The sequence below is a fragment of the Microtus ochrogaster genome, unplaced genomic scaffold, assembly GCF_000317375.1.
Source record: "Microtus ochrogaster isolate Prairie Vole_2 unplaced genomic scaffold, MicOch1.0 UNK3, whole genome shotgun sequence".
Taxonomy (NCBI): domain Eukaryota; kingdom Metazoa; phylum Chordata; class Mammalia; order Rodentia; family Cricetidae; genus Microtus; species Microtus ochrogaster.
Genome location: NW_004949101.1, coordinates 8,185,209 through 8,203,223, shown reverse-complemented (window position 1 = coordinate 8,203,223; position 18,015 = coordinate 8,185,209). Strand labels below are relative to the sequence as shown.

The following is an 18,015-nucleotide window of genomic DNA, read 5'->3' as shown; positions in this document are numbered from 1 at the left end:
GTAATGTTAGTGTGTTGGTAGTGGTAGTGTAGTGTGTTGGTAGTGTTAGTGTAGTGGTGGTGGTAGTAGTAGTAGCAGCAGTATTTTTAAAGACAGGTTTCACTATGTATCTCTGGCTGCCCTGAAACTATTTAGACCAGGCTGGCCTTAAACTCATAGAGATTCACCTGCCTCTGCCTCCCAAGTGCTGGGATTAAATTGTGTGCCACTACACCTGGTCTCTCACCAAATCTGGAGCTTACTGGTTGGTTAGATTGGTTGGCAATGAGCCTTTAAGATCCTACTACTTTTGTTTCACTGAAACTCAAGTCCTTATGTTTGTATAGCAAGCACTTTATGGATGGAACCATTTCCCAATTCTGCTAAATCCAGATTTAAATTTGTGTGTATATACATCACGAAATTACAAAGGGTCCATAATAGTAGAGGGAGAGATGGAAGCTGGGGAAGAGAGAATGAACGAATACATGGTATATAAAAACAGAAGAGGGAACTATTTGGGGTGAGGAAAGGGATGGGCAATGAGCAAGAGCAGGGCAGGAAGGATGCAGAGGGCAGGATGGAAGGAAGATGGGCAGGAACAAAGTATACTGGCATAAATGTACGAAAAGATCACAGCAAAGTATATTACTTTTCATTCTATCTTTAAGCAACAACAACAAAACATAAAAGGAAGGAAAAGAACTTTCCCATTTCATGTGCTTGGACATGCATCTAATCTATATACACTAGCTCCATTTCAAGGTGTTTACTCTTTCTAATGCTGGGACTGAACATAGAGCCTTGCACATGCTAGGTAAGTACTGTAAAACTGAGTTCATCTCCAGTCCTTAAAACAAAATCTTAATCATCATTGATACCACCAGGGTCTAGAGATGTGATTCACTGGTAGTATCCTACCTGGCAGACAGGAGACCCTGGGTTCAATCAACAACAAACAAGTCCTACATTTTACCAGTAAAACTTTTATCACTTAATTTATTTTTAATGCTTTCTTTTGTTTAGTTTTCTTTTCTGGAAAGAGACAGGGTTTTACTGACCAGGCTTATAATCCAAGTTAGCTTAGAACTGACTATGCATTCCAGGCTACTCTTAAGTTTACAACAATTTTCCTGCTTCCTAAGTGATGCTACTACAGATGAGCGCCACCATGCTCTTCTTTATTCAGCCTAGAAATGCCGGTCAAGAATTCCATCACTGCATTAGATAGATGTCCAGTTCCTTCCTATTTAATTAAATAACATCAACCAATCACCCATAAAAGCTAACTGTCCTGTTATTCATAAATAATTTACTGAAAATGTTACCTCATCAGCCCGAGGAGCATCTTTATCTAATTCTCTCCAAGCATGTTCAAAACCAGGTTCTTCTGGAAATAGATCTGCAAAATCATCTTCATCTTCAGAACTAGTTTCTATATTTCCTTTACCCCTTGCCAGATCAGGACCACTGTCACTTTCATCCTCCTCCTCACTATCTTCCTCTTCCTCTTCTTCTTCCTCCTCTTCATCATCATCAGCTGAAGTTCTATCATCACTTGTGACTTCATCTTCAGAGTCCTCATCACTTCCTATTTCACTAGCACTGTCTGAATCTTCCTCCAGGGCATCTTTGTCTCTTGCCACAATGACTGGAAGCACTATAGCATATTGGGGGAGGGAGAAAGGAGATGTGTATACTGAATTAAGTTAAATCCAAATTATTGATATTAGATCCAGTATAACTCCTACAAGACAAAAGCACGTAAGTTCAGTAAAATTCATGCTATATTAAGTTATTTAGGTGAAATCATAACATTTATAAGATGATGTAAGTGTATTTATATACTTATTTATCGTGGAACACCTGCTTAGTAGTTGTGTTTAGTACACAACCACTGGCAAAAAGTTATCAATTTCCAGTTGAATAAATAAGTGACAAGCATTAAAATAAACAATCAAATCAATATGCACACACATACTCTTCAAGCATTAAGTTTCCAAGATTGTGGTTACTCAACAGCTACATAAAGGAAGAAGAGGAATTAAGTAAGCACAGTGAGAACACTGATGAAGGAAATTTGTTTTGAATAGCAAGGAAAACATCTGTAAAGAGCTGTCAATGACAAAGAAGTAGCAATCATTTGTGGTTTATCGCTAGCAAGGAGTCAAGAAACAAACAGATTTATTAGATTGAGGATGTCATCTCAACTATACTATAGAAAACCGGGGGGTGTAGAGGGTGTGAATTATAAACGGAGGGACAGAATAGTACTCTAGACAAGAAAAGAAGGCAGTATAAAGCTGATGGCAGTAGAAATGTAACGAAGTGAAAAGTTTTGGTAAAACCAGACGGTACACTGACAGGGACATTTGATATGGGAACAAGAGTTTTACAAGTGTCAATGAGTCCTGCCTTCCTAACTTACAGACACGGCCTACTAGCCCTAGCTGCTAGACAGGTAAACATGAAACACTGGAAAATAATAAATTTGATGAAGAGATTTTATTTTAGTTGAGTTCTGGATATTTGAATTCAAAGAGTTTTCAAGGTTAACAGCAGCGTGCTTGCCTAGTATGCCCAAAACACTAGGTTTGATCCTTGGAATGAAACAAAGCACCTTTGAGTCATGTAGCAGAAAACATCAATAGAGCTGTTTACTCTAAGAAATATGCTAAGTAAAGTGTGAGCTGGTGATTAAATTTATAACTCATTCATACATAACTGACAAAACTTGCAATATGAGCCGGGCGATGGTGGCGCACGCCTTTAATCCTAGCACTCGGGAGGCAGAGGCAGGTGGATCTCTGTGAGTTCGAGACCAGCCTGGTCTACAGAGCTAGTTCAGGACAGGCTCCAAAGCCATAGTGAAACCCTTTCTCGAAAAAAAAAAAAAACAAAAAAAAAAACCAAAAAAAAAACAAACTTGCAATATGAATGAAATTACCAATCAGCAACGGTAACTAAAAAATTTCTGCTAACATTTTATAAGTGTTAGCTAACCACATACCAAGATATTTTGTTTAAAATAGGATCTCATTTTTCTTTCACACCTCTGAAGGAGTTCGTACTTTACTTCTGAATACAATCACCTCTGCATGTGTGAGTATCTTATGTACTGCGTTTAAACTGATATTTCTGTTTCCGCTTACTCAAAAGGCTCTAAGTTTGGAGAATGAAAAGTAAAATTTAAAACTTAAGGTAAAAAGTGAAATTTGTTCTTAATTCTATGTTTTTATAATATTGATTCATTAATCCAATATTTATTGCCTACATTGAACTAAAAGAAAGCAAAGAGAAAATTTATATGCTCTCAAGTCTTTAATTATTAATTAACGAATCATTTATAGTTAATGCACTATATTGAGGGAGTTAGAGAGATGGTTCAGTGGTTATGACCATGTAGAAAATCTGGTTTGGTTCCCAACACCCACATGGTGGTTCACAGCCACCTGTAACTCCAATTCCAAGGGAACCAATGCCCTCTTCTTTGACCTCCATAGTACATTTACATACATACAGAACAACTTCAAAACTATTTTTGTTTGCATATCTGTGCATGATATGCTTATGCATGGGGAAGGAGGAGGGACATATGTCATATGTGGAGGCCAGCACAATTTTGTGCAGTTAGTTCTCTACTTCCTCCTTTACATGGATACTGAAGACCAGGTTGCAGGGCTTGAGCAGCAAGCACCTTTACCTGCTGAGCCATCTTGCCTGTTTTTAATTTAAAACAGGGTCTCGTGTAGTCCACACTAGCCTCAAAATCACTATGAAGCTGAGGATGGTCTAGAACTGATCCTTGTGACTCATCTTAACAATTGTCAGGATTACAGGCATTATCAGCATGCCAGGACACAGGAAGTTATTTAAAGTAAGAAGATTTTGCAGAATATAGGGAGGTATTTAAAGTAAGATTTTGCAGATACTATTTGGCTGAAAACTACTAAAGTCTTTAAGATTTTACTGTCTAACGGAACAGGACTGCTGATCTACATACATCCAATCCTAAATTTGCTCAACAACTTCTTTGATCCTCAAACTTAATCTCAACTGCTACCACCCCCAAAACCCAATACAAAAAATAAACAAATAATGCATCTCTTATGAATTTTTCTTTGATTATATTTGGATTAGTCTCTTTTGACATCTTTTAATCTCACTTATGGCCCTTCCTGCTACAATATTTTGTATTACAGGTTTGACATTTCTACTTTTGCTCTATGCTGTCCAATGTGGAAGGTAACAGTCAAAAGAGACAATTTAGTATTTGAAATATGACTCTTACAATTTGAGATTAATACTAAACAAGACTATAAAAGTATAACTTTGTTATCATTAATTACATAGAAATGAAATTTTGATTTACTGGATATAAATAAATAAAATTATTTCATCTCTTTATTTTTCCTTTTTTAATACCACTATTAGGAAATACTATTACAATGTATTTGTAGTGGATGGTGCCAGCAGACCAGGGTTATCATACAAAGTTAAGCAGGCTGTTATCTGCCTAAAATCATCTATAAGAGGGAAAGAAGAGCTAAGACCAAATCTAATCTCCATTCAAGTCATACACTCTGCTGATGCTGCACTTGCTCAAGGGAAATCAACACGCTGCTTCAGTCAAAATTGTAATCCTCTCACCAAACTATGAACCCCAGAGCACTGTGTCTGTATGGTCATAGGATATGCCGTTTTCTAAATGAAATAGACTCGCGATAACCCTAAGGAGGGAACCATGCCTTACAGTAGTTGTCACGTAGCTGAATGAACTAAATGAAGAGTACCCAATTCTACTTACCTTCTTCAAGCACATCTCTTCCTATGTAACAACATATAGGAGCTCTCAGCAATGTTCACTTACCCAAGCTTTCCTGCTTGTCTTCTGGTATCAAAACAAGAAGAAATCATTGCATATTGTTTCTTTCATGGTTATATATTTTAAAATAAAACACTCATCTGTTCTCATCATACTACAAAATAATTATTGTTTATGTTTTTAAAAGAGCACAGCAAAATAGTGTAATACAGAAGAATCAGTACTCCAAACCAACCTGATTGCTTTTCTCTTTTTGCCTTAGAACAAGTGCTTGTTGGAGATTTCACAATTTCAGGGGTACTGGAATCTTTGGTCCTTGGTTTTCCTTTGGGCAAAGAATCTGTACTGTGGTCGGTGATGTTCCTTTTCTTTTTTGTATCTTGTGGAAATTCTTCACTATTCTTTTTGGGACTTATTTCTGAATTTACCTTTTGAGATTTACACACGTTTTTCATTTTTTGAATTCTTTCAGAATTATCTAAATCATTTTTGTTTATAGGATCCTTCTGATCAACTTTTTTGGTTTCTTTCTTTTTCTCCTCAATCAGCATTTTTGACTTCACTTCCTTTTCCGTCTGTTTCTTTTTCTGCTTTACTTTCTTTTGGTCCAGTACTTTGCTTTCTTCATCAGAGAGATCAGAATCAGAGTCTGACAGGTCATAGAAGCGTTTCAGGTCTTCCGTCGTGCTGTGGGTGATAGGGCGCCCTCTTTTGTCAACAGCATAGTTCAATTTAAACTTTTTGTCATGAAACATGGCTCGAAATCTCTTGTCAATTTTGACTTTTCGGTCCTTCTCTGGCATTTCCCAAAATCTGGGATCCTTTGAAACCCGCCTAAACCGCTGGTCATTCATTATTTCTTGTTTGGATGACATTTTTACGATCTTACTGAAGAAATATCCAGAAAAATCAAACACTGGAAAATAAAATATTACAATGATAAATGGTTAACACCATTAAAATATAAGAAAAAAACCACATTTGTTCACCGTATTCTTGTTCTCTCTCTCTCCCCCCCCCCCAAATTAAGACAGCTTAAACTGAATTTCAGCTACCCAACCTATTCTGGGTCAAACATAAAAAAAAAAAAAAAAGAAAAACATAGTAAAATATAATCCTTACATTACAGCTTACTTGAAATGAATTTAAGACAAAGCAAACAGAATCCTAGGGTAATGTTTAGTAGCTTATTGCCCTCATTATTTCTGTATTTCTAGACTGTATTTGTCATCAATTAAAAGATTAGTAGGGCACGGAGTCACATAACATGTAAAGCCAGGGTACTGAAGGCAGAGACATGATTATCAGTTTGAGGCTAGACCTTATATAGTTACAGAGGGAACTGTGGTCAGCCTGGGCCACACAGTGAGACTGTTTCAAGAAACCAAAGCCTGACATTTGGGAGAAGGCCCAGCCAATGAAGTGCTTCCTGCTTAAGCGTGACACGAATTTGATCCTCCAGAAAAAAGAAAAAAGCTGGACAGTGGTGGTGCACGCCTTTAATCCCAGCACTTGGGAGGCAGAGGCAGCAGGGTGATCTCAGTGAGTTCGAGGCCAGCCTGGTCTACAGAGTGAGTTACAGGCCAGGCAGGGGGCTACACAAAGAAACCCTGTCTGGAAAAATCAAGAACCCACCCCTCCCCCGCAAAAACCAAAAACTAACCAACCAAACAAACAAACAAAAAATGCACACATTAAAAACCTTGCATGCCTATAATCCTACAGCTGGTGGCTGGGGTGGGCAGAGGCAGGAGGAAGTCATCCAATTTAGCTTATTTGAGGAGCTTCAGGTTCCAATGAGAGCTCCTATCTCAAAAAATAAGGTGGAGAACAATTAAGGCAGCCTCCTTTGGCACCCATAAGCAAGCACCCTCCCAAACATATGAGCACACAAGGGCATGGACATGTGGCCTGGTGTGACCAACTGTATATTCAACAGAGAGAGAGAAAAACAAAATAAGATTCTCCAATCTCAGCTGGTCTCATTTGTTTTTTATACTCTGGTTCCATTCTCTTTTGTTAATCTTCATATTCTCAACTGGGCTGCTGTACTTCAAAACCCTTTACATTCTAACGGGAAAAACATAAAACGTCACGGGTGCGCTGATAAATTCCTCTCATCCCTCCCGTCCACTCCTCCTCTGGCCTGGGAGCTCCAAGCTAGCTGGTTCCGGAACCATCCTGCCGCTTCACAAACTTTCGGGGAAAGTTCCTCGGCTGAGGTCGCTCGAGAGCAGCCCTGAAGAGAACAACGGGGCCAGAAAGGGACCAACAACGGGCGCACTACTCACAAACCCCAAGGCGATCCCGTCGGAGACCCACACAGCTCTTCACTCGTCTTTTCGGATCCCGGTCTGAGTTCACATGGAGCGCACACCTATAATCCTTTGCGTGACGCTCGCCCGTAACGGCAGGCGAGCTAGGCCAAACTACTTCAACTTTGCCTTTTTCCTCTTGGAACAATTTTGTATTGTTGTGCTAGCCGTACTCCCACCGGCGCATGCGCACAATAGAAAACTATGCCCTGCTGTGGCGCCGTGGCCGGAGATGCTGCGACCGGTCGTGCTTTGGCGGCTAACGAGGCTCTGGGGCCCGGCGGGCTCCGCAGGGAACGGTGGTCGCAGGGAGGTAGCTTCCGGTGTCCCTCCTTCGGGCAGCACCTCGCCCAGAGCCCTAAACATCTTCGACAGGGAATTGAAGAGGAAGCAGAAAAACTGGGCAGCTCGACAGCCTGAGCCCATGAAATTTGACTACCTGAAGGAGGAGGTGAGACCGCGGGACAGCGACGGAGGGAGGCGCGGAGCCCGACCGGGCAGGCCGACCCACCCGGCCCTGTGACCTTGACAAGAAGCTTCACCTTTCCTGGCCTTTGTATTCTGAAAGTCCGGGGCTCGGGTAGTGTGCACGGCAGTCTCTCATTCGCTTAGCAAGTACTGCTTCTGCTTGAGTTCCAGGGCAAAGCAATAACCTCCTCCCGCCCCCAAACACACACACTCCAGACCCCCGCTTTTGTAGGATAGCATTAAGGAGAGAGCGCGAGACACGCGTAGACGTGGAATGTAATTTCAGCCAAATGAGGTGAAGAAGAAGGGAAATGGCCTGATTGATGGCACGGATGGTCAAGAGCGGCTGCCGTCGAGAAAGATGTGAGAAATCAGTCGAGCTGAGATGGGAGATAGGACGAGTCACCTAGGAAAAGGAAAAGTCCCGAACTCCTGAGGCGGAAAGGACCTGTAGGGGCCTTGCAACAGGCACCTCTTTCTGTTCAAGAAAAGCACCCGGATTACAGCCCGACTGAAGCCGCGTGAATGCAGAGCTAGAATATATTCAGTAAAGTATATGAAGGGAAAAGACTTCGATGTACCTAACCCTTGCCCATCACCCTCTCAAAACAAAAACAACTATATTCCGAGTTCTCAAATAGTAATAATCACAGCTCCAGAATGTTTATAAGAGGCTGAGTGAAGTGTGTGAAGGAATAGTAAACCTCAACGGCAGATGTCACTAGCCCAGTTCAGGGTGGTACTTGCCATTCAGCTTTCCTATCTATCTATCTATCTATCTATCTATCTATCTATCTATCTATCTATCTATCTATCTATCTATCTATCTATCTATCTAATCTATCTGCAGGGTTCCTTTGTAGCTTTGGAGCCTGTCCTGGAACTAGCTCTTGTAGACCAGGCTGGTCTCGAACTCACAGAGATCTGCCTGCCTCTGCCTCCCGTGCTGGGATTAAAGGCGTGCACCACCACCACCCGACGAATTTCTTTTATATTGTGCTGGGAGAGCTGGTCAACTGTATTTTTCCAGACTTGATGTTCACTAATTTGCAAAAGTTACTAAAGGGACAAAAAAAAGCAGTTAATGTAGATCGGGTGAGTGTGGTAACCCACGTCTGTGATCCTGGCATTCAGGAGGCTGAAGCTGGGGATTAGAGGGTTGTTATGAGTTCAAAGCCAGCCTGGGTGTCGTTTCTCAGACAAAACAAAAACATAGTTAATTCATTTAGAAGCTACTACACAAAGTTTGTACTAAGTTTTTATTAAGTGATCATTTATATACTGATTTATAATCCTTAGCCAAGGTGAATAATTTTTAATTTAATGTATTTCATGCCAATGTCTGTGAACACTAACATATCAGTTGTTGTTAGGAAAAATCCTAAGACGAGTCGCTCCGCCGGTGCAAAGAAATCCAATTAGACCATGTTTTATTAAATGCAACACTTTCTATTGGCCTAGAGTTTGGCAGGGGAACCAGGGATCATATGTAAAACCCAGGCCCATATCTTTCTCTTCTGGGCTCCCACTTAAATACCCTGTGGGAGGGGTCAGGACCTGGCATGCTCTGGGATTTGGAGTCCAGACCAATGCAACTCTCAGGCCAGGGGCCTGGGGTGGATGCCAGGGGCTGGGGTGATGCTCTCAACTTAACATTACAGTTGTCTTGGTCTTAGTTGGGGTTTCTATTGTTGTGATAAAGCACTATGATCAAAAACAACTTGAGGAAGAAAGGATTTATCTTACAACTCCCAAGTTACACTTCATTTCTGAGGGAAGTCAGGCCAGGAACCTGGAGGCAGGAACTGAAGCAAAGGCTATGAAATCATGCTCCTTGCTGGCTTTCTCCTCATGCTTTGCTTATACCATCCAGGGCCACCTGCCCTAGGGGCGGCACCACCCAGGATGAACTGGATCTTCCCACATCCATCATTAATCAAGAAAGTGCCCTACAACCTGGCCTATAGGCTGCTCTTATGGAAACATTTTCTCAACTAAGATTTCCCTCTTTCATGTGGGCAGTGGCCAGCCCACACCTTTTTGGCCCATACTTAGAATTCCAGCACTCAGGAGGCAGAGGTAGGCGATCTCTGTGAGTTTGAGGCCAGCCTGGTCTACAAAACGAGTTCCAGGACAGCCAAGGAATCCACAGAGAGATCCTGCCTTGAGAAACCAAAGGGGTTGGGGGGAAGAAGGAAAGAAAGAATTCTCTCTTCCAGGTATGTCTGGATTTGTGTTGACCTGACAAAAAAAAACAATCAGGATAATGTTTCTTTCCTTTTCATTCTTATCTTGCATCACATGGAATACAAAGGCCAAGTATGTATACCATTTTTTAAGATTTTTTAAGATTGTTTAGAGCAAGTTTTTTTTTTTTTTTTTTGAGGCAGAATCTCACTGTAGGTCTGGTTGTCCTGGAATTCACTATGTAATATAGACCAGTCTGGCCTCAAACTCACATGAGATCCACCTGTCTCAGCGTCCTAGTCTTTATGTTGTTTTTGGGGTTTTGAGACAAGGGTCTTTCTAGTATATGCTAGCTTGGAACTCAACATGTCACCATTTATTACAGACCAGCCTCAGATTTGTGGCAATCCTCCTGCCTCAGCCTCCTGACTGCTAGGTCTATAAACATATATAGACATATATAGCTGCCACACTTAGCAGATTATTTAATCTTGATTTTATTAAATTGGCTCTAAAGTAATTTGCTTCACTTTGTTTCCAGGGATATGTTTTATAATATTTTATCTATATCCAGTATTTGTAAAGAAAGTTGCTGTGGGAAAATAGAAAATGGGATTACAAAGTACTTATCATTTTGACACGTAAGTTGACTCTTAGGTTTAAAAAAAGAATGTTACTTCTCTGTTACATCTTCTCTGTGTATTTAACCCACTGACTTGAAATCTTTCAGGTTGGCAGTCGGATTGCAGACCGTGTGTATGACATAGCCAGGTAGGAGATGATGTTATAATGAGATGCAGTCCCTCTTTTTCTCTCTCTCTCCCCTCTTGTCTTAGTTTCTCTGTCTCTCTTTCCCTGAACAGCATCTTGCTCTGACCCCTAGGCCTGGCCTTGACCTGAGCATCTGGGAATACAGACGCGCTTCACCACTCCTGGTGAGCAACAGAATCTGTCCTTGAGTGGAGACTTGAAACTAAACGATGAGAACTTGATATGTGAGAATTTTATTGCCAGAATGGGCAATATAAATAACTCTAAACATCTTCTTTCCTTTTCAGATGCTTGGGACAGGGTCTCGCGATGTAGCCCAGGCTTGCTGGCTTCCAGCTCATGGCACTCCTCTTGCCTCTGCCTCCTGAGTGCTGAGATGATGAGTATGCATGGCCCCACCTGGCTGTCCTTTTTCTTGTCTGGGAAAGCAAATGACATTTTCTTCATTGTTATTTTCTTTTTTAAAAAATAGTATGGATGTAAAACTTTTGCCTTTCTTCAAGCCTGAATGGCTGATCTGTTTGTTTTAGACCAAATTTAGTAATAGAGAGATTGCTCAAAATATAGAACTAAAATGTTGACTACATGTGAAATCTTAAGATTATTAAACCTACATTTAGGTTTTACTGAAATGAGTAATAGAATCTTTTGCCATTTGAGTGAGGGAGAAAGTGTAGCTAGATTTGTTTCCCAGTTTATGTCGGTAAGGCCTTGCCCATTTTATCTTACACATTGCTAATGGTAGTACAGATTTTTATGACAATTCTCTGGGGAATGACTTGAGAAAGAACACTTTCATTAAGTAGTATAAAAATCTTGATGTATCTGTTGCTCCATGCTCTGGGCATAATGAAAACTTTATTGATTTCGGCTTGTCACCATGTAGTGGAACTGCAGCCAAATAATGGCTTTATACTAGAATTGCTCTCCGACATTAGCGAATCACTCCTTTTTGTTGACTTTTCTTTACATGATCTTCATTGAATTATACCAATATAGGATAAATTTATCACAGTTTTCTGTTAAAAGCAGGGAGAGTTTTATAAAATCACAGGCTCTCCGACTGTATTTTAGATACACCTTTACAAATGAAAAGGAGTCTATAATTTTGTAAGGTAGAAAATACTTCCTTATGGCAAAAGGCCCCCTCCTTTCATTTTTGTCACTAATTATTTTAAAGACAAAAATAGCTTACTGTTACCATTTCCCTGAATTATACTTTGTTTGTGATTTAATGAATGAAGCATTAAGTTTTGCTTTTCAGTTTGGAGTTCACAAACTATGCCACAGCTATAAGGATAATAAAGCTAAATCCATGAAGATTGTTGTGATTGTGACTGAAATTTTAATTTAAACATTAAATGTTTGGAATTAAATTCTTTAAAATACCTTTAAATGTACTTGTGTTGACATCCTGTCCATTATTAGTACTTAACAGGCCTGGATTTGTGCTTACTATGCACAAGCCTACAGTTTCCATCCTTTGTATCATAAGGATAAACAAATAAACAGCTGAGAAGTTTGTATTATCAGTGCTCTGCTTTATTAATTTAAAAAACTACCCAGATTTTTATTACAATTTTTAAGAGTTGGGGCCTTTTAGTACTGTTAAACAGTGAGATAATTCATTTTTCTTAAACAGTTAAACTGAGCTAAATATTTTATACACAGTAAAAACAGTAATTTCTTTTGTTTTCTGAAGACTTTGTTTTTAATTTCATCTGTATATATGTGCACCTGAGCATATGTAAATGCAGGTACTACAGAGTCTGGAAGAACTAGGGGTGCAGGTAGTCATTAGCCACCTGATAAGAGTGTTGGGAACTGAGTCTGGGGCCTCTGCAAATGCAGCAAGTGCTCCTATTCATGGAGCTCTCTCCCTCATTTTATTGATGAGGAAAGAGAGGTAGCCAGGCTTAATCACGTTTAGTCACATGTGCAGGTCCAAAATTTGAATACATGTTTTTCTAATTCTAAAAGTATTATTTATTGTTCCTTCATAATCCAGACATAAAACATTAAGTAAAATAAAATGTCAGTAATGTTTTTCCATCTGGTATTTTATAATTTGACATGCATCTTTTTATCATTTTTTTATGTGTATGCATGAACATGAGTGCATACATGTGTTGTAGGTATGAGTGTGCATATGTACTTAACGCATACTGAAACCAGAGGTTGATGTTGGGTGTCTTTCTTGTCACCTTTTCCCATATTTTTTGAGACAGAGTCTTGCCTGGACCTTGCTGATTGTACTAGACTGGTGTCTCAGATAGGGTTTCTGTGCTGTGAGGATACACGATGACCAGGGCAACTCTTATAAAGGAAAACAGTTAATTGGGGTGTCCTGCTTACTGATATATAATCAATAAAAACTCAGAGACATATATAGGGGTTCATCTGGAAGACTAGAAAAGCAAAGCAGCCATTTACTGGCTCTTACATTAACCTTAGTTCAAAAATGGTGATCCTGCCTCCGGGAAACCTCAGATGAGATTGAGACTGAGAGCTGTCTCTTCCCATTTTATAATCTTCTCTAGGGCTGGGATTAAAGGCGTGCACCACTATGGCCTGGTTTCTATGGCAAGCTACTGGGATTAAAGGTGTGTGTTATTGTGGCTATTTGGATTACAGGTGTATGCCATTACTGCCTGGTCTGTAAGGCTGGCCAGTGTGACAGTTTTACTTTTCTGATTTCAGGCAAGCTTTATTTATTAAAATATAAATGAAACACCACTACATTTTACAGTTCAGAGGTTCAATCTTTTATCATATGGTGTAGAACATGGTGGTATACAGGCAGACATGGTGCTGGAGAAGTAGCTGGGAATCCTACATCTTGCAGGCAACAGGAAGTTAATTGAAACACTGGGTGGTATCCTGAGCATAAGAAATCTCACAGCCTGCTCCCACAGTGACACACTTCCTCTAACAAGGCCACACCTCCTAGTAGCGCCACTCCCTTTGGGTGCCAGTTTTTTTTTGTGCTGCCTAGCAAGCCCCAGAGATCCATCTGTCTCTTCCTTTCCAGCTCTGGGATTATAGGCACGTGCTGCCACACTTAAGCTTCACTTCTATGTGGGTGCTGGTGCTTGGAAGTCATCATGCTCACATGGAAGCGCTTTATTAAGTGGGCCATCTCCTCAGCCCAGTTTTGGCAACCATTCTTTTTTTAAATTAATTTATTTTTTAAAATTTCATTTTACATTCCAACCACAGTCCTCCTCCCCTGCATCTCCCTTGGCAGCCATTCTTAAGAAAAATTAAACTGCAGTTCTTTCTGTTCTTTTGTTTATAGAAACAGTTGATGCGTGTCCCAATTTAGAGGAGCTAGTCTGATACGGAGCTTTACTCTTCTGTCTCTGGGTTCAGATTGACTGAATTCAAGTATTGATTGCTGCTTATATGAGATGTTTGAGTTGGGACCTGGAAGACATCTCAGTAGTTAAGAGAACTGGTTGTGCTTCCAGAGGACTTGGGTTCTGTACTCAGTACCCACGTGGAGGTTCACAGCCATCTGTAACTTCAGTTCTAAGGAATCGAATGCCCACTTTTGGTTTCCATGGTCACCAGGCGTGCACATGATATACATACAATACATTGCCATAAAAACATTTAGATATATAAAATAAGAATTAAAAATATGTATTTAAAGGAAAAGAAGATATTTGAATTGACTTACTTAGACCTGGACACTTGGAACTTACTGTACTTCTAAGTTTTCAGTAATTCTTGAAGTTTTTAGAGGGCGTGTTTTTAGTTGTTTTTTTTCCCCTGTGGTGCTGGAGGTTGAATTGAGTGTCTTGCACGTGCTGAACAGGAACTATCCCACTGAGCTGTATCCCCAGCCCAAGTTTAAAAACGCTTGATGACATTTCATATGGAAAGTAGAACATTATATCTTCTGCTAGATAGAGCTGGTGCGTCAAGGCTCCTGAAAGGTGTAGTTAGTAAAATGTTTTTACTTAAGATTAGTTCTTGATTATTTTATGGACTGTATTGCAAAGCTTAACTTTTATATCTGTTTTTTTCAGAGATTTTCCCCTTGTACTGGATGTGGGATGTGGAAGAGGCTACATAGCACAACATTTAAATAAGGTATTTTATACACTGGCTTAATCAATTTTAAAAAATAAAATTGTGTGTGTGCACATACATAAGCATCCCTAGAGCATTTGTTTGTGTGTGCAGGTACATGTGGTTTTTAAGACAAGTCTCTTGTAGGCCATCTTCTTGCCAAGTAGGCTATACTAGGGGGCCAGGAAGCCCTGGGAACTGCCTGTCTCTTCCCTTTGCAAGCATTGCAGGAACCACTGTGATCAGCTTTCTTAAATGTGGGCTCAGGGAATTGAACTCACAGTGCTTTGAAGGCAACTGAGTCATCTCCTCAGCCCCTAATTTAGTTTATTTTAAGAAAAGACTTCCCTTATCACTTTAGTTATTTAGATTTCGATTATGTTAAAATTGCTAAGCATTTATTCAGTGCTTCTAATATAATAATTTTAAAGGAATTTAAGTATTCAATAATTTAGATATATAAAATAAGAATTAAAAATATGTATTTAAAGGAAAAGAAGATATTTGAATTGACTTACTTAGACCTGGACACTTGGAACTTACTGTACTCCTAAGTTTTCAATAATTCTTGAAGTTTTTAGAAATTCAATAATTTCTTTACACCTATATATTTTTCTCTTTGTTTTCATTTTGTTTAAGCATTTCTGGGGTTACATGGATGCTACATGTTATCTTCTGTCTTTCTCTCCTGTAGACTATCCCTAGTATTTTTGATGTATGTGGTCCCAATCTAGCTTTTTCCAGCTCATAAGAGCTAATTGTTATCTCTCTCCAACTCTGTTTAATGGCATTGTATCGATAACTTGAAATCAGCTATGGCAGAAATAGTCACACCAAGGAAACTGTCAAGTACTACTATTTTGTAACCCTGCCAAGAGTTAGTTTTTAGCAACCTCTCTAACCTTAAGTGTATGTACTATCTAGCTCAGAGACCTTTGCTCCTGTCTATATGTATCTTTGTTCAGATTTTCAAGAGAGAGGCTGATAGATAATCAGATTGATTAGCTTCTTTCTTTGCTCTCCACAGTAGTGTCTTGGAACTGGCATCTGAGATCCAGTTCCGTACCTCTCTTACCAAGCGTGCATCAAGTAGCATGTAATCCACCTTGTCGGAGTAGCTATGCCATGGAAATCAGCAAACAGTTCAACTTTCAGTGCTCTCTTTATCCTTCCCGCTGCCTAACAAAGTATTGGTAGGATATACGCTTGCTAAGTACTGAGCCAAAAAAGTGAGTGTGCTGTGAGCTGAAAAGTAGCGGTTTCTCTAACAGCTGTGAAGCTGCAATAGAAATCACTGAAGATGTTTCCTGGAGGTCTCATGGTGCTATAGATGAAGAGATAGACTGACCAGGACTGACCCATGCTTAGACCGTGAGCCGCCACTAGGGGGCGACTTAGTGAACAGTGACATGGTAGGCACCAAGAATTGTGGACCTCGTGAGTAGAGTCCTTAATTATAAGCAAAAAACTATCAAGTGTACGTTTCTAATACACAAATAAAACTGAATAAAACCAAAAAGGTGCTCAGAGGTAAGAATTTTCTCAAGACTGGGAAGATAATGCTTGTTGTTAGGTGAGAAGAAGAGACCAGAAGACCCAGATTAAAGATTAGAGGAAGTAATGATGGAGGGATCAGGATCCTGGAGAAAAGAGCAGCATGGGGAATTTAGTGTGGGACAGAAGTCGTCCGAACCCTTTTACTCTCGGAAAGAAGAGAGGATCATTGAAACGGAAATGAGTCCCTTAGCTCCTTTCTTGCTTTTCTGTAAGCTCTTTGAATGGAGACTGAAAGCAGGAATCTGTTCCAAGTCCTTTTATCACAGGAGTGTGCAGTCTAGCTTGTAGCGTATTAAACCAAGAAAAGTTCATGTAGTTGAGTAGAGTAGGATGTAGTCTTTATTTTCTTAAATGAGTTAAATGTATTAATATAATTAATTCCATGTATTAAATCTGTGGTATTCATTATGTCTTCTAAATTTGCATATCATACTGGACTTGATCAGAAAATAACATTACAAAACTGAAAATTATAATTTACTCCTTTGGAAATTTTGGTAATTGTTTTTCTCTGATTATCCCATTGCAGGAGATTGTGGGAAAGATTTTCCAAACAGACATTGCAGAACATGCTTTGGTAGGTAGCTTTTTAATACTCTTTGTTTCTGACCACCTGGCTCAATTTTTCGTTCTTTATTTCTTTCACAATGTAATGTAAGTGTAATTATAAATATGTACACATGAGGAAGACTCAAACAATACAGGAATACAGTAAGGAAGAGATTCCTAATCTTACTTCCTAGAGACAGCTGTTGGGGTCGTTTGGCCTCCCACCTTTATAAGCGTGTAACTACCTCCATTGCCCAAGTTCATGTGAACAGTAGCACATTAACATTCCATGGTTTTATGGGATGTTATTCTGTTTGAATATTGTTTATATGTGTGTACCTCTTTTTAAAATGACCACATAGCCTGCCAGTATCACATAGCAGATTTCTCTGAGCAGGTCTAGAACCCTGCTGCAGTTCTGGTTTCTCGGTAGCATCCTGCTGTTAACATCTCCTGGGAAGTGACTGTGTGTTTGGTTATTTACTTTTGCCTGTAGATAAATTCTTTTTTTTTTTTTTGGTTTTTCGAGACAGGGTTTCTCTGTGGCTTTGGAGCCTGTCCTGGAACTAGCTCTGTAGACCAGGCTGGTCTCAAACTCACAGAGATCCGCCTGCCTCTGCCTCCCGAGTGCTAGGATTAAAGGCGTGCGCCACCATCGCCCGGCTCAATAAATTCTTGATAAAATTTATTTGTTCATTTATTTTTCATGTTCAGTATATGTCTCCAGATTGTCCCTAGAAAGATGAATGAGGATTTTCCGTGAAAGTGCTTTTTTTCTTATTTTCTTTGGCAACCCTGGTCCAACCCTTTTGTTTTTGTTACTCAGACAAGTAAAAATTTAAAATTGCCTTTTTAATTTTTTCTTTTTTTGATTACTAGTTCAGTAAAATAACTTGATTATTGGATTTCGGCCATTTATCAGTCAGTCAGAGTCTTTCTGTCTGTCTTTGTCTCTCACTCTGGGCATGGGTGTGTTTCTTTTTCAAAGTTTATTTTTAGTTTGTATTTGTGAGTGTTTTGCCTGGTTGTATGTATGTGTATCATGTGCATGCCTGTTGCTTGTGAAAACAAGAAGGGGGCATCGGGTGCCTTGAAACTGGAGTTACAGATGGTTGTGAGCCTTTTTGGGTGCTGGAAATTCAACCTGGGTCCTCTGCAAAGAATACAAACTAACTGCCTGCCAGTCAGTCAGCCTGCCTGCCTGCCTGCCTGCCTGCCTGCCTGCCTGCCTGCCTGCCTGCCTGCCTGCCTTCCTTCCTTCCTTCCTTCCTTCCTTCCTTCCTTCCT

The 18,015-nt window shown here is 39.8% G+C and overlaps 2 protein-coding genes across 6 annotated transcripts in view; one reads left to right on the top strand and one right to left on the bottom strand.

Annotated features, from left to right (window-relative positions):
* The window catches only part of Esf1 (ESF1 nucleolar pre-rRNA processing protein homolog), a 48,975-nt gene extending 41,768 nt beyond the window's left edge, over positions 1-7,207 (bottom strand). Inside the window, exons 1-3 of the mRNA XM_026788448.1 lie at positions 7,096-7,207; positions 5,040-5,720; positions 1,308-1,639 (exon numbers count right to left, since the gene is read on the bottom strand). Coding sequence (XP_026644249.1) covers positions 1,308-1,639; positions 5,040-5,679 — 972 coding nt within the window. The 5' untranslated portion in view covers positions 5,680-5,720; positions 7,096-7,207. The remainder of the gene's footprint in view (positions 1-1,307; positions 1,640-5,039; positions 5,721-7,095) is intronic.
* A 98-nt stretch (positions 7,208-7,305) lies between these two features.
* Ndufaf5 (NADH:ubiquinone oxidoreductase complex assembly factor 5) overlaps positions 7,306-18,015 on the top strand; it is a 29,918-nt gene continuing 19,208 nt past the window's right edge. For 3 of the 5 annotated variants that reach the window (XR_003378540.1, XM_005365528.3, XM_013353162.2), the window contains exons 1-4: positions 7,306-7,570; positions 10,505-10,545; positions 14,580-14,643; positions 16,709-16,756. Coding sequence is in view for 2 of the 5 variants with exons in the window: in XM_005365528.3 (XP_005365585.2) it covers positions 7,352-7,570; positions 10,505-10,545; positions 14,580-14,643; positions 16,709-16,756 (372 nt within the window). In the remaining 3 variants the exon portion in view is untranslated. Of the gene's footprint in view, positions 7,571-9,901; positions 9,907-10,318; positions 10,416-10,504; positions 10,546-14,579; positions 14,644-16,708; positions 16,757-18,015 lie in introns of those variants that run through there. The other 2 variants (XM_026788520.1, XM_026788521.1) reach the window with 2 other exon arrangements.